Raw genomic sequence first — 15,237 nt, 5'->3', positions numbered from 1 at the left:
AACAGTTTCTCTGAGTTTTAAATGTGTTTCTTCTCAGTGTGTTCGTGCGTAAGGTTCTTGAGGTTTGGACCAAAGTAGTGTAAGATATAGGGAATGAGGTGCCATTTGGTACGTAACCCATTAAACCCACAGTGCAGCTCTGGGGGAGAGTAGTAGGCCACGTGCAGAGGTGAGCATGTGTGCTCATGGTGGGAGATCGTTTTGAAGGGTCATTGATCCACCCGATACCCAAATCTCACCTCAGTGGGACCACAGCCTCTGTTCCAAAAAAATACCCTTCACTTTCTCTTCCTCATCTTACCTATTCCATAGCCAACCAGGGAAACAGACAACTGATTTTAAACACCTGAATAGAACAAGTGGATAGAAATACAAACTGGACTCGAACAATAGAGGATACAAAATACCACTCAACAGCACAGTAGACACAGCAACAAAGACCGAAAGTTCAAGTCATTCTCATCACAGAAACAGTAGGTACATTGGTTTACTTTTCCATTTCTTTGTTTGAGAGATTGGTTTATAAGGGATGGTGTAACATAGTCTTTGCAAATAATTAAATTCCTTGTTATTAGATTTCTCTAAACATTTGGATTGAGTTTAAATTGATCAATGTTATACACAATTGGACATTTTGAATTTAACTGTTTTGTTTGATGTGCTAACTTTCAATGTTCCTTCCATTCGATCACTTTACTAAAGATAGATTTAGTTTGTGACTTACAAATATATTTCCCCTGAAGCACTGATAGGTTCATACTACCCAGCTGGGGAAAAATGGTGAACCATGTCCCCATTACATGCTTTTGTGGTTGTAAACTGGTTTTCTGGTTGAGAAGACCAGATCAGTTTACAACCATCTGATGTCTGTTACAACCAGGTAAAGATGCCTTTTTCATGCCTTCAGAAAGTATTCATACCCCTTGACTTATTCCACATTTTGTTGTATTACAGCCTGAATTCAAAATGGATTAAATGTTTTTTCTCTCACATCGACATCCCATAATGACAAAGTGAAAACATGTTTTTGGAATTTTTAGCAAATTTATTGAAAATGAAATACAAAAATATCCAATTTACATAAATATTCACATCCCTTTGGATTGACACTCCAAATTGAACTTGGGAACATCCAATTTGCTTTGATCTTCCTTGATGTCACTACAACTTGGAGTCCACCTGTGGCCAATTCAATTGTTTGGACATGATTTAGAAAGAAACACACCTGTCTATATAAGTTCTGACAGTGCATGTCAGAGCAGGAACTATTCCATAAACCCCAAGGAACTGGCTGTAGATCTACGAGAGAGAATTGTGATGAGACATAAAATACAGTTGAAGTAAGAAGTTTACATACACTTAGGTTGGAGTCATTAACACTTGTTTTTTTAACCCCTCAACAAATTTCTTGTTAACAAACAATAGTTTTGGCAAGTCGGATAGGACATCTACTTTGTGTATGACACAAGTAATTTTTGCAACAATTGTTTACAGACTGATTATTCCACTTATAATTCACTGTATCACAATTCCAGTGGGTCAGAAGTTTACATACACTAAATTAACTGTGCCTTTAAACAGCTTGGAACATTCCAGAAAATGTAATGGCTTTAGAAGCTTCTGATAGGCGAATTGACATAATTTGAGTCAATTGGAGGTGTACTTGTGGATGTATTTCAAGGTCTACCTTCAAACTCAGTGCCTCTTTGTTTGACATCATGGGAAAATCAAAAGAAATCGGCCAAGACCTCAGGAAAAAAATTGGGGGACCTCCAAAAGTCTGGTTCATCCTTGGGAGCAATTTCCAAATGCCTGAAGGTACCATGTTTGTCTGTACAAACAATAGTACTCAAGTATAAACACCATGGGACCACGCAGCCGTCATACCGCTCAGGAAGGAGACGTGTTCTGTCTCCTAGAGTTTAACGTACTTTGGTGCGAAAAGTGCAATCCCAGAACAACAGCAAAGGACCTTGTGAAGATGCTGGAAGAAACAGGTACAAAAGTATCTATATCCACAATAAAACAAGTCCTATATCAACATAACCTGGAAGCCCGCCCAGCAAGGAAGAAGCTACTGCTCCAAAACTGCCATTAAAAAGCCAGACTATGGTTTGCAACTGCACATGGGGACAAAGATTGTACTTTTTGGAGAAATGTCCTCTGGTCTGATGAAACAAAAATAGAACTGTTTGGCAATAATGACCATCGTTATGTTTGGAGGATAAAGGGGGATGCTTGCAAGCTGAAGAACACCATCCCAACCATGAAGCGCGGGGATGGAAGCATCATGTTGTGGGGGTGCTTCTCAAAATAGATGACGTCATGGGGCAGGAAAATTATGTGTATATATTGAAGCAACATCTCAAGACATCAATTAAAGCTTGGTCGCAAATGGACAATGACCCATACTTCCAAAGTTGTGAGAAAATGGTTTGATGACAACATAGTAAAGGTATTTGAGTGGCCACCCCAAAGCCCTGACCTCAAACCTATAGAGAATTTGTGGGCAGAACTGAAAAGCATGTGTGAGCAAGGAGGCCTACAAACCTGACTCAGTTACACCAGCTCTGTCAGCCAAAATTTACCCAACTTATTGCAGGAAGGTTGTGGGAGGCTACCCGAAACATTTGACCCAAGTTAAACAATTTAAAGGCAATGCTACCAAATACTAATTGAGTGTATGTAAACTTCTGACCCATTGGGAATGTGATGAAAGAAATAAAAGCTGAAATAAATCATTCGCTCTACTATTATTCTGACATTTCACATTCTTAAAATAAAGTGGTGATCCTAACTGACCTAAGACAGGGAATTTTTACTAGGATTAAATGTCAGGAATTGTGAAAAACTGAGTTTAAATGTATTTGGCCAAGGTGTATGTAAACTTCCGACTTGACCTGTATATCTGGGGACGGGTGTAAAACAATTTCTAGTGTTGAAAGTTTCCAAGAGCACAGTGGTCTCCATCATTGGGAAATGGGGAAAATATGGACTCTGCCTAGAGCTGGGCAAGAAGGACCTTGGTTAGGGAGGTGACCAAGAACCCAATGACCATTCTACAGAGTTCCTTGGCTGAGATGGGAGAACCTGCCAGAAGGACAACAGTCTCTACAGCACTTCGCCAATCTGGGATTTATGGAAGAGTGGCCAGATGGAAGCTACTCCTCCGAAAAAGGCTCAAGACCGCTCGCCTGGAGTCTGCAAAAATGCCTGTGAAAGACTGAGATCATAAGGCAAAAGATGAGACAAAGCACTATGTCTGGAGAAAACTAGGCACAGCTCATCACTTGTCTAACACCATCTCTAACACCATCTCATGGTGGTGGCAGCATCATGCTATGGGGATGCTTTTCACCAGCAGTGATTGGGAGACTGGTAAGGATAGATGGGAATAATGAATGGGGCCAAATACAGGCAAATCCTTGATGAGAACCTGCTTCAGAGTGCAAACGACCTTAGCCTGAGGGGCAAGGTTTACGTTCCAACAGGACAATGACCTCAAGCATACAGCAAAATCAATGCTGGAATGGCTTCCAAACAATACTGTGAAAGTTCTTGAGTGGCCCAGTCAAAGCCCATACTTGAATCCCATTGAAAATCTGTAGAAAGACTTGAATGTAATTGTTCACCCCCACTCCCCAGAAAATCTGCAAGAAAGAATGAGAGAAAATCCCCAAATCCAAATGTACAAAGCCGATACAGAGACGACTCAAAGCTGTAATCGCCATCAAAGGTACTTCTGCAAAGTATTAAAAGGGGTGTGAATATTTAATATTTCTGTATTTCATTTTCAATAAATTTGCTAAAAGAATTTAAAACATATTTTAACTTTATCATTATGGGGTATAGTGTGTAGATGGGTGAGAAAAAATATATATTTAGTCCATTTTGAATTTAGGCTGTAAATCAAGGGGTATAAATATTTTCTGAAGTCACTGTATGTTGGTGGTTCAGATAACGTGGTTTAGCGACCAGAAAAATAATTTATCAAAACCCCCTTTTTAAAAAAATATATTTTTATAGAACATAAAGAAATACAAATGACAAATTGAACAGATACATCCTTTTATCCCACCATACTTATTGAAACATCTCCCTCACTTTAACAACAAAAGCAGCATACATACAAAAATAAAATAAATGTACGATTGGAAATAATAATATAGAAATATACACATGCACACAAGTACACATATACAAAAATAAAAAATATCACAACATACTATCCCTTCCTACCCACACCCTCCCGTATCCCGTTGGCCAAAATTCTTACTCCTGATCAATAGAAGGCAACTGTTCAAAAAAGGAAATTAAAGGCTGAATTTTCGAGAGAGTATTAAAAAAGGATGACCAATACTCAGACATCTTAGAAGACAAATAAAACATATGGGTGTAGTCTGCAGGAGTGAATGAACATCTATCACTCGTCATTCGTGTCTGGGAGGAGTTTACTCAGTTTTTCTTTGATGTAGTGAATTTTGTGCAAGACTTTGAACTGAATGAAACTTAACCGAGCACATGAGGATGTGGAGTTAAGCCTAAGAAGAGCCTCCTCCCACCAGTCATCTGCAAGGTCATGTTCAAGTTCATACCCCAGTCTGTCATGATTTTGTTTATTTGAGAGGGTTCAGAGGACAGCATAATGTCATATAATCTAGAAATCAGACCTTGCCGATTCCACGGGAGGGACAAAATCTCCTCTAGCAACGTCTTGGGAGGTATTTGAGGAAAGGTAGGAAAATGAGAGCGAACAAAGTTAAGGGTTTGAAAATAGCGGAAAAGATTAGAATGAGCAAGATTAGATTTAGCTACGAGATCATTAAAACTGACAAACTTCCCATCCAAAATACATCTTCGAAACAAACCAAACCTCTCTCATGCCACAAAACAAACACCTTGTGGTGTTTGGAGGGTACAAATAGGTGGTTGATACAGATAGGGCTTAGAAGAGAAGGGGCAGAAGTCTAAAATGTTGACGAAACTGTCTCCAGATCTTCAATGTAGAGTGCACAATGGGGTTTCCCGTATACTTTAAAAGATACAGGGACAGTGGGGCACAAGCAAGAGCAGAAAGGCAGGATGATTGGCAGGAGTGTGCCTCTATTGAGCACCTGTTGGTACCTAGATCATTACACCAGATCATAATGTTTTGAATAATGGCTGCCCAATAGTAAAGCAGTAAATTTGGAAGTGCCAATCCTCCATTTTGTCTCCTTTGAAGTATTGCTCTACGTATCCTAGATGATTTGCCTGCCCAGATAAAATGACTGATGAGCCTATCCAAATTAACAAAACGCCCTTATACAACTATCATACAACCTGACCATGGTGACATACAATATATCATATTGAAGACAGTGCAACCAGTTTTGCCTACTGGAATATAGTTAACACTACAGTGTAGGTTCATAACTAATACATAACAAAAATAGTTTGTTGTGCCTTCTCTCTTCCCAGTAAATCAGCCGTCAGGACGGACCACCATGCTTTTAGCCTTCCAGATCCTGGGTCTGTCTTTAGGGGTGATTGGCTGGTGTCTGGAGAACAGCTGCACTAGTTCCCATTCCTGGAGGGTACGCAGCCATTCTGGGGCTGTCACAACCAACAACTGGCAGTTCGAGGGCCTGTGGATGACCTGCGCAGCCACGTCCCTGGGCTCTGTGCAATGCCAGAGGTACAAGACTGTACTGGGGCTACCAGGTGAGAGACATGCAGGGCTCAGTGCAATACTCACATGCAGTATTAAAGGGGCAATCTGTAGTTTAAACAACAAAATGGTATTGGTAAACAGCTGAGGAATGGTGTTAGAGAAATGTAACCACTTTCAAATTCAAAGACAGAGCTATGGATTCAGGGACGGACCATCCAAACTATAGTTTTAACCATGTTTTGAGGCTATATAGTCTTTGTTTGCAATTACATTGTTAAAATTTAAAAAAACAAAAACATTTTGGGTTTTGATGGAGTACGACAGTTGAACTAAGCTCATGAGGCTTTTATAATTTGTAGTCTTCAAAAAATCTATGGGTTTATGTTATTAATTTAAAAGTAAATAATTTGATTACAGATTGACCCGCAAGGATTTATTTTTCTATGATCAAATACAAATCTTTGAATGTTGTAAAAATCTTCTTCGGTTGTCACATAAACATACTTCCTTCCCTGGTAGATGCCTTCCAAAATGTTGTTCCAAAATGAGTAGTATGTATGCACGGGCAGTAGTTTGTGGGCAAAAGCACTGTGTAAACATTGCAATGGTGGTTTTCGATTAAATTCCAGCCAAGATTGACCCAGCAGTTAGATATCGGCTGCTGATTAAAATACTTTATGTAGTTTTACCCTTGTCTAAAATGACTGTGCTGCTTTGATAATTGTCCATACAACACAAATTCATTAAGAAACTGAGCAAAGATCTAAAGAAGAATTTATATAACAAACGTATTGTGTGGATCAGACTGACATAGAGTATCTGTGAAATCAATTATAGTAGGCCTGTAGTTCAGTGTCCATATTAGGACAGCCAAAGTCTTAAGCAGGACTTTTTGAAGCTGTTCTCACATTGACAACGTAGTACGGTAGTATTTTTTACTTCCTTTCCTACATGACTGTCACTTTCAACTGTCAACCACCACACTGAGGTATGCAGGCCATATGGTCTTAGTTTCAGGCCATGAAGGTAATAGGGGTTGTAAATCGCACAAGTATCATTGTATCATCGCTCGGTCAATCATTGACAATCACACTGACCTTGGTTTCCTTTCATTGTGTGTGTGTCAAATCAAATCAAATTTTATTGGTCACGTACACATGGTTAGCAGATTTTAATGCGAGTGTAGCGAGATGCTTGTACTTCTAGTTCCAACAGTGCAGTAATATCTAACAAATAATCTAACAATTCCCAACAACTACCTAATACACACAAATCTAATAAGTAATCTAACAATTCCCCAACAACTACCTAATACACACAAATCTAAAGGGGTGAATGAGAATATGTACATATAAATATATGGATGAGCGATGGCCATAGGCAAGGTGCAGTAGATTATATAAAATACAGTATATATATATGTGATATGAGTAGTGTAAGATATGTAAACATGACTAAAGTGGCATTATTTAAAGTGGCAATATTTAAAGTCCATTTATTAAAGTGTCCAGTGATTGGTTCTCAATACAGTATATACATGTGATATGAGTAATGTAAGATGTGTAGACATTATTAAAGTGGCATTATTTAGAGTGTGTGTGGGTGGGTGTGCCTCTATTACACTGCAACAGACTCCTAGATAACCACACATTCATAAGAGTGAAGAACTGTAGTCAGAACCATAGTCACCTCACCACTTGATTCAATGTGGGCCATGTTGTTTCCCTCCTTAATTTAGAATGTGGATCACTAAGTGTGAGATTTGTATAACAATGTCAGACTGTAGTTTTTTTCAACTTAGTATAATTTTGTTTTAAAACTATGAAGGTGTGGCATTTCTAATGAATGATTTATATTTGCTAACCATTACAGTTGAAGTCAGAAGTTTACATACACTTAGGTTGGAGTCATTAAAACTCATTTTTCCACCACTCCACAAATTTCTTGTTAACAAGCTATAGTTTTAACCCTAACCCTAACCCAGTACTTTCATTGTTACAGAGAGAGATATTAAAAGAGTATTGTCTAACCTGAATATTCTAAGGAGACACCAATGGCAAACACCAATGGCAGGTACTGTCTCTATGTGAAACTCCTGATTTAATAGTTGAGAAAGTCAAACAGTGGGTCAGGATGGGTGTCATCGCTTTCGATGAACCAATCTAAACCAATTTCGATGAACCAATCTGTCATATTGTTTATCTCCTTAGACCACACCTAAGCTCTAAACCCTGGTCACCGTCACCTTATAGGTGAAGCCTCTATGGTTTTTACACGCCTCCTATTGCTTTACAACCCCTGTGCATAGACTAAAGTTCTCTACATTTGAAACAAGACAACAGACACCCAGCACATTGGAGACCGATCAAGGATATACAACAACTTGCATATCTCGTGAGGCCATTTTCAATCATTCTGTGTGTCTGAGGGTTTCAACCTCAAGTTTAGAAGCCTTTTCCCACACCTGTGTGTGTGTGCTCTGGGTGATCATGTCGACGGCAGTGGAACTAACTGGGTTTTTGTTGTGCGTGGCAAGCTGGCTGCTCACCGGCTCCTCACTAGCCAATGACTACTGGAAGCTGTCCTCGGTGTCTGGCAGTGTCATCGTTTCCACACGCCAGTTCCAGAATCTATTTCATTCATGTGCCGAGAACAGCGCCGGCATTAGGAACTGCAAAGACTTTGAGTCTATGCTCGCTCTGCCTGGTAGGTACTGGACTGACTACTACTCCCAAACTGGACTAATAGATCATCTCCAAAACCTGTCTCCAAACAATAACGGCAAATTAGATTGACATCCCTGGTCAAAGGGAACTCTAAAGGGAAATGTTTCCTGCTTTTCTATGTCACTGGCCAACTCAAATGGTTATTGTTATGTGATGCGATTTTTCTGTGTAAAGGTCAATCAATTACATACAACAACCTTAAATAGTCCGTTTTGTTAGATTACTGATGTTGCCAAATGTTTTAAGAATAAGAGGAACACAATGTCTTCATATTTTCAATTGAGTGTCTCTTCAGCAAACATGAATGATCCATGCATTGGTACAGTTATGTCTCTTAGACACATCCTACATCAGAGTTGAAGCCTCCATTTGTGTGTTCTGTAGGTGACATACAGGAAGTTGATATCAGGCTTTAGCAGTGTCTAACAATTAAAAAAGGCCACCAGCACTCGCTTGATAGCATCAATTGAAGTCTGTTTATTTTCTTTAGGCAACATGTCCCACTAGTACACCCTGCAAACATTTCTGCTATGCCTTCTTCAGTGCATGTGTGTGTTGTTAGACACGCAAGAGGATAGAGTTGAGCACATTTCCCTCCCAAGTCTCAGTCTACTCAGGCTCTCTATCGATGCAATGTCTGTTGTTGACTGGAACTCTGTCGCTTCCTGTGTTCAGGCTACATACAGGCATGTCGAGCCCTGATGATCATTGCTCTGCTCCTGGGTCTAGCGTCCATCATTGTGTCAGTGCTGGGGCTGAAATGCACAAAGATCGGCAGCACTTCTGAACAGGCCAAGGGCAAAATCGCTCTGACAGGCGGAAGCTTGTTCATCTTATCAGGTGAACTCCCAACCAACTCTCAACTGCCAGCATCATCATCTTTAATCAGTTCTCCTCTAATCTTAGTACCAATCTCTCTCTCTCACTTCTTCTCCCCCCCCCACACACACACTCTGCATCTCTCTTTCTTCTGCTGTTTATCAACCATCTCAATCTGCCTCTCCTGCAGGTCTTTCCACCTTGACTGCTGTGTCATGGTACGCTGCACGGGTGGTGCAGGAGTTCCATGATCCATTCTTTGCAGGAGTAAGGTGAATACACATCCCAAAAGCTGAAAGTACTGCCTGCAAATTGCCGTCCAAATTAGGGCCAGGAGTTTTTTCCGGTCACGTCACTCAACCAATCAATTAAAACCATTTTCATAAAAACCTTTGTGTACACACACACACACACACACACACACACACACACACACACACACACACACACACACACACACACACACACACAGGTAAAGTTGATTAATTCTCTGTCCATTAGGTTTGAACTGGGTGCAGGTCTATACATGGGTTGGGGAGCTGCCTGTTTGGCCATTCTAGGTGGTGTCATGCTCTGCTGTTCCTGTAAGAGGGGTCCATCAGGACCCACCACAGGGTGAGTAATTGCATCCACAAAGTTAAGTCCCAAATTGCACCCTAATCCCTATATAGTGCACTATAGGGCTCTGGCCCATTTGGGATGCAACCAAAGACACTTCCTACTCCCAAAGTTATTGGCAAGCTAACCATTATCCTACCAAAACCATGGTCTTGGTTGGAAAAAGTGAGGACAACACTATCTCAGGTCTCCAGGCAGGTGATGGGCTAGCCAACACTAGTTAGCTAGCGATTTCCCATCTGTTACATGAGCTAGTCAAAGAAATCATTGTCCAATCTATTGTACCCTACTTGTCTTACAGGGGATATTCATACAACTACTCCAAAACAAGCGGTGGACAACAGATCTATAGGGCACCACATGTGTCAGAGTCTGGGAGTTCAAAAGCTTATGTTTAAAGCAGTTTAAAATGTGGGTTTTTTTCAATCTAATTTGTTTGTTTGTCTGTTTCCATTTGTTTCTTCGCCGAAGTATGAATTTACTGGTTTGAATTTACCATTATATATTTTTGTTGCTTTGTTTTTGTTGTCTTGAGTTGAGTCACTGTGAATATTAATGCAATGTTTATTACTTTGAAATGTATTGAAAATAAAAACATTACTCTGTTGATGATTATTGTTTTATTGATATTGGTTATCCAAATTAATGGAAAATATAAGCTATTCCACAACTCCAAATTAATGGAAAAGATACCCACTGGGCACAGACGTCTAATCCACATGGGTTCAACGTAATTTCATTGAAATGACGTGGAAACAACGTTGATTCAACCAGTGTGTCGCCAGTGGGTAAGCATCGAATACAGTACTTATCTGAATTTTATAGTCAATCCTGTGATTCGAAACTGACTACAGCCATATGTTCAAGTAATGTCTTGTGATCGCTCAGCTTCCTGCAGGACATCTAAATAAATACTCCACTCAAAATAAAAACAATTATATTCTGTTATTTACTATTTAACATTTCATCTGATATGTGTCTAACCCAGATACTTGGGTCAGAATCTGTTGTACAAATCTACAGTTGGACTGTAGATTTGCTTCAGACAAGGTAAAATAATTGGTTAATGTAACCGGCGTCACTGTGCTACATTACCTGTTTCACTTCCTCCCTCAACTTGCCTCTGACTGGGCTTGAACCACACTCTTAGGAAAAAAAAGGTTATTTAGAGTTCTATATAGAACCTTTTGGTTATTTGGTTAAAAAAATGAAAGACCCCTTTTCAGAAAAAGGTTCAATCCTTAATGTTCTATAATAAAAAATGTTTGAACATCTATACATCCACCAACTGCCATTTAACCAGCAATGACCACTGTCTGGTTTCAGAAGACTGTTGTTGAAAATACCAATAAGCATTCCAAAATGTTTTATGGTAAGCAAAGTAGATTTTTTTATTGAAATATATGAAGTCAATCATTTGATCATCTATAGGCTAGAATAAATAAGGTCAAACGACCAGTGGAAAAAATATCAGAATTGGGATGCCTGACTAAATGCAGCCATAGAGCTACATACCCAGCCTGACATTGGCAATTAGCTAATTGTTATTTTTATTTCAGTGTGGAGTCAGATGGGGGACTATGTTTCATGACACTATAACAAGAGTGGACTGAGTGCTGCTAAACTCTGAATGTGCATGATGGGCTTACAGAGGTAATACCCTCTCCCTCAATGTCAATAAAACAAAGGAGCTGATCGTGGACTTCAGGAAACAGCAGAGGGAGCACGCCCCCATCCACATTGACAGGGCCGCAGTGGACTAGGTGGAAAGCTTCAAGTTCCTTGGTGTACACATCACTGAAATCTTAAATGACACAGACAGTGTGGTGAAGGCGCAACAGCGAGGCAGAAGAAATTCAGAAGGTGATGTCAGTACAGGTGCATCAAAGCTGGGACTGAGAGACTGAAAAACATCTATCTATCTCAAGGCCATCAGACCGGCCTCCAACCAGTACCCTGCCCTGAACTTTAGTCAATGTCACTAGCCGGTTACCACCCGGTTACTCAACCCTGCACCTTAGAGGCCTATTTACATAGACATAGAATACTGGTAAGTTCAATCATGTTTACATACTGTTTTACCCACTTCATATGTATAGACTGTATTTTAGCCAAGGCCTATCCTATTAAACTGTTGCTGTCCACATACTATTCTATCCTACGTATTATTCAGGTGTACTACTACTATATATACAGTACCAGTCACAAGTTTGGACACATACTCCTATGGTTTTTCTTAATTTTTAAGAAATCAAAATTATGAAATAAAACATATCCCAAACCATCTCAATTGGGTTGAGGTTGTGGGATTGTGGAGGCCAGGTCATGTGATGCAGCACTCCATCACTCTCCTTCTTGGTCAAATAGCCCTTACACAGCCTGGAGGTGTGTTGGGTTATTGTCCTCTTGAAAAACAAATAATAGTCCCAATAAGCAAAAACCAGATGAGATGGCATATCGCTGCAGAATGCCGTGGTAGCCATGCTGGTTAACTGTGCCTTGAATTCTAAATAAATCACTGACAGTGTCACCAGCAAAGCACCATCACACTTCCTCATTCATGCTTCATGGTGGGAACCACACAAGATCATCTGTTTACCTACTCTGCATCTCACAAAGACACGGCTGTTGGAACAAATAATCTCAAATTTGGACTCATCAGACCAAAGGACAGATTTACACCGGTCTAATATCCATTGCTCATGTTTCTTGGCCCAAGCAAGTCTCTACCTCTTATTGGTGTCCTTTAATAGTGGTTTATTTGCAGCAATTTGACCATGAAGGCCCGATTCACGCAGTCTCCTCTGAACAGTTGTTGTTGAGATGTGTGTTTCTTGAACTCAATTTCAGTTACAGAGTTACAGTTCATATGAGGAAATCAGTCAATACAAATAAATTCATTAGGCCCTAATTTATGGATTTCACATGACTGGGCAAGGGCTCAGCCATGGATTGGTCTGGGAGGGCATAGGCTTAACCACTTTGGAGCCAGGCCCACCCACTGGGGAACCAGGCCCAGATATTCAGAATTAGTTTTTCCCCACAAAGTGCTTTATTACAAGTCAGAAATTCTCCTCAGCACCCCATCCACTCCCCCTCAGACGATCCTGCAGGTGAAGAAGCCAGATGTGGAGGTCCTGGAGAGGCGTGGTTATATGTGGTCTGCAATTGTGAGACCGGTTGGACGCACTGCCAAATTCTCTAAAACGACGTTGGAGGTGACTTTTGGTAGAGAAATTAACATTCAATTATCTGTAAACAGCTCTGGTGGACATTCCTGCAGCCAGCATGCCAATTACACGCTCCCTCAAAAATGTAGACATTTGTGGCATTGTGTTGTATGACAAAACTGCAGATTTTAGAGTGGCCTTTTGTTATCCACAGCACAAGGTGCACCTGTGTAGTGATAATCCTGTTTAATCAGCTTCTTGATATGCCACACCTGTCAAGTGGATGGATTATCTTGGTAAAGGAAAACTGCTCACGAACAGGGATGTAAACACATTTGTGCACAAAAGTAGAGAGAAATAAGGTTTTTGGGGCATATGGAAAATTTATGGGATCTTCTATTTCAGCTCATGAAACCAACACTTTACATGTTGTGTTTATATTTTTGTTCAGTATATTAGCACAAAACAACCAGCTGTCAGTAGTCCCCAGAACATCAGGTAGAGAACGGTATGGAATTGACCAATGTGAAAACTTTTAATGGCATAGACAAATAACTTTCAATCAAGAGCGTCTAACCTATAGCAGAGCCCTTTTGACACACCCTCTGCATCGAGTCCAGTACCAGACTCAGACGAAGATTTTTATGAATAAATTAAGATAGACCAAAGTCTGTCGTTTTCCAACTAGAACAAATGAGTCATACTGGGTAGAACATGCCAGGAGGTGGGCAGAGCCAAGCACGAGCTAGCGAGATCCTAGTGCGCGTGTGCAATAACTCAATTTGCCTTTGCACTCCTTTTAATAAATGCGATTTTTTTTTACAACTTTGGCAAAGGGTAAAGTCTATAGAACTTGGACAATCATAGCTAATTCTAGTTTTGGGAACAAAAAACTGTATTGTGATCAAATGCTTCATCGATGAGAAAACCGTCTGAATGACAAAATACATCTCTTTCAATCTTCTCCCACTGCCGGTCAGTGGATTTGGTAGTGCAAATTTATACATCCGGTGAAATATTTGTGACTCAGCTACATACTTGTTTTTTTTGTTATCAAAATGTGCAGTCCGCAACACAACGTCTAGCCGGCGGGAAATTCAAACGGGAGCTGTGTTCGAATACCCATACTACATAATATTAGTTCATTTTAGTATTCTGTAAACAAACGGTATCCTTTCAGCTGAGCATACTAGTGTTACGTCTGTCTACCGGAAGTTGATTCAGTTGATATACAACCTCTTGCTACCAAGACATTTTTGTGTTCTTAAATTCAATGTGGAATGCCAGTGTGCTTTTAAATTCAGAGCATTTTCAGATAGTCCATTCGTAAATTCTGAATGTTTCCCCTCTCTGAGTGTTCAGAGCGCACACTGGCAGAGGGTAGGGTTCTGACCATCACAATGGCACTGCAGTCAAGCACACAAGCTAACTGGCTAGCTACTTCGACACAAATGAGAACACCTCATTCTGACCATTTCACTCGCCATAGCAGAGCTGATTAGACTGTTTTCATGTTATCTAGAGCGTTGGTAACTGTGCTACTGGCAACAATTTAATGATGCTTTTTTTGCCGACGTTTACTGACACCCGCCATATTAAACAGGTGTTGAGCGTTTGTGAAATCCTCAATTATTCTGCACTCTAGCACACAGACGAGAGTGCTCTAAAATCGGAGTAGATAGCCAGAGTGAATTTATGTCCATTGTGAAAGCAAAACGACGATACCACTTAGCTATGAATGACGTGAATAATCACGTCAATAAACGTTGCATAGTTAGATAGGTAGCCTGGTGGTTGGAGCATTGGACTAGTAACTGAAAGTTGGCAAGATCGAATCCCCGAGCTGACAATGTAAAAATCTGTTCTGCCCCTTAACAAAGCAGTTAACCCACTGTTCCTAGGCCGTCATTGAAATTAAGATTTTTTTCTTAACTGACTTGCTTAGTTAAATATATATAGTTGATATAATGGCAAGTTCAATGTATTAGTAGCCAACATACCGGTAGTACCTATGCTGTAATGATATGCAATGTGGTTCGTAAGGATAGCGTAGCCAATATAACGTGTAGTGTAAATAATTTGAAGATGCATTACTTTAATACTTTGCTCAACATTTTCTTAACATTTGTCATAGTTAAGGCAGTTAATTTGTATCCGCTATCGCCGGACTACGGCTGCATATTTAACGCCATTTTCTTCAAATCTGAAAATGTTGCGAAGCCACGTCCATTTCCTGAAGAATTGCATTATG

At 40.0% G+C, this 15,237-nt stretch overlaps 1 protein-coding gene across 4 annotated transcripts; it reads left to right on the top strand.

Annotated features, from left to right (window-relative positions):
- The first annotated feature begins 220 nt into the window (after positions 1–220).
- Positions 221–10,423, top strand: LOC115106772 (claudin-10-like). 4 transcript variants are annotated; one of them, XM_029629842.2, is made up of 6 exons: positions 221–473; positions 5,461–5,703; positions 9,055–9,219; positions 9,389–9,470; positions 9,700–9,813; positions 10,118–10,423. In XM_029629842.2, the coding sequence occupies exons 2-6, from the start codon at positions 5,487–5,489 to the stop codon at positions 10,212–10,214; spliced, it is 675 nt and encodes a 224-aa protein (XP_029485702.1). In that variant the 5' UTR covers positions 221–473; positions 5,461–5,486; the 3' UTR covers positions 10,215–10,423. The 4 variants fall into 4 exon arrangements, with proteins under 4 accessions (XP_029485702.1, XP_029485704.1, XP_029485703.1 ...); XM_029629844.2 differs by having other exon boundaries at positions 5,436–5,703; XM_029629843.2 differs by having other exon boundaries at positions 221–477.
- The last annotated feature ends 4,814 nt before the right edge of the window (positions 10,424–15,237 follow it).

The sequence above is a fragment of the Oncorhynchus nerka genome, linkage group LG23, assembly GCF_034236695.1.
Source record: "Oncorhynchus nerka isolate Pitt River linkage group LG23, Oner_Uvic_2.0, whole genome shotgun sequence".
Taxonomy (NCBI): Eukaryota; Metazoa; Chordata; class Actinopteri; order Salmoniformes; family Salmonidae; genus Oncorhynchus; species Oncorhynchus nerka.
This window is presented reverse-complemented; position numbering and strand designations above follow the sequence as displayed.

Bases quoted from the DNA above. Each gene is read 5' to 3' on its own strand.
- LOC115106772 (XM_029629842.2), top strand. From the start codon at position 5,487: ATGCTTTTAGCCTTCCAGATCCTGGGTCTGTCTTTAGGGGTGATTGGC. The intron at 9,220-9,388 runs GTGAACTCCCAA...CCTCTCCTGCAG, and splicing joins AAGCTTGTTCATCTTATCAG to GTCTTTCCACCTTGACTGCT. The intron at 9,471-9,699 runs GTGAATACACAT...TCTGTCCATTAG, and splicing joins CCATTCTTTGCAGGAGTAAG to GTTTGAACTGGGTGCAGGTC.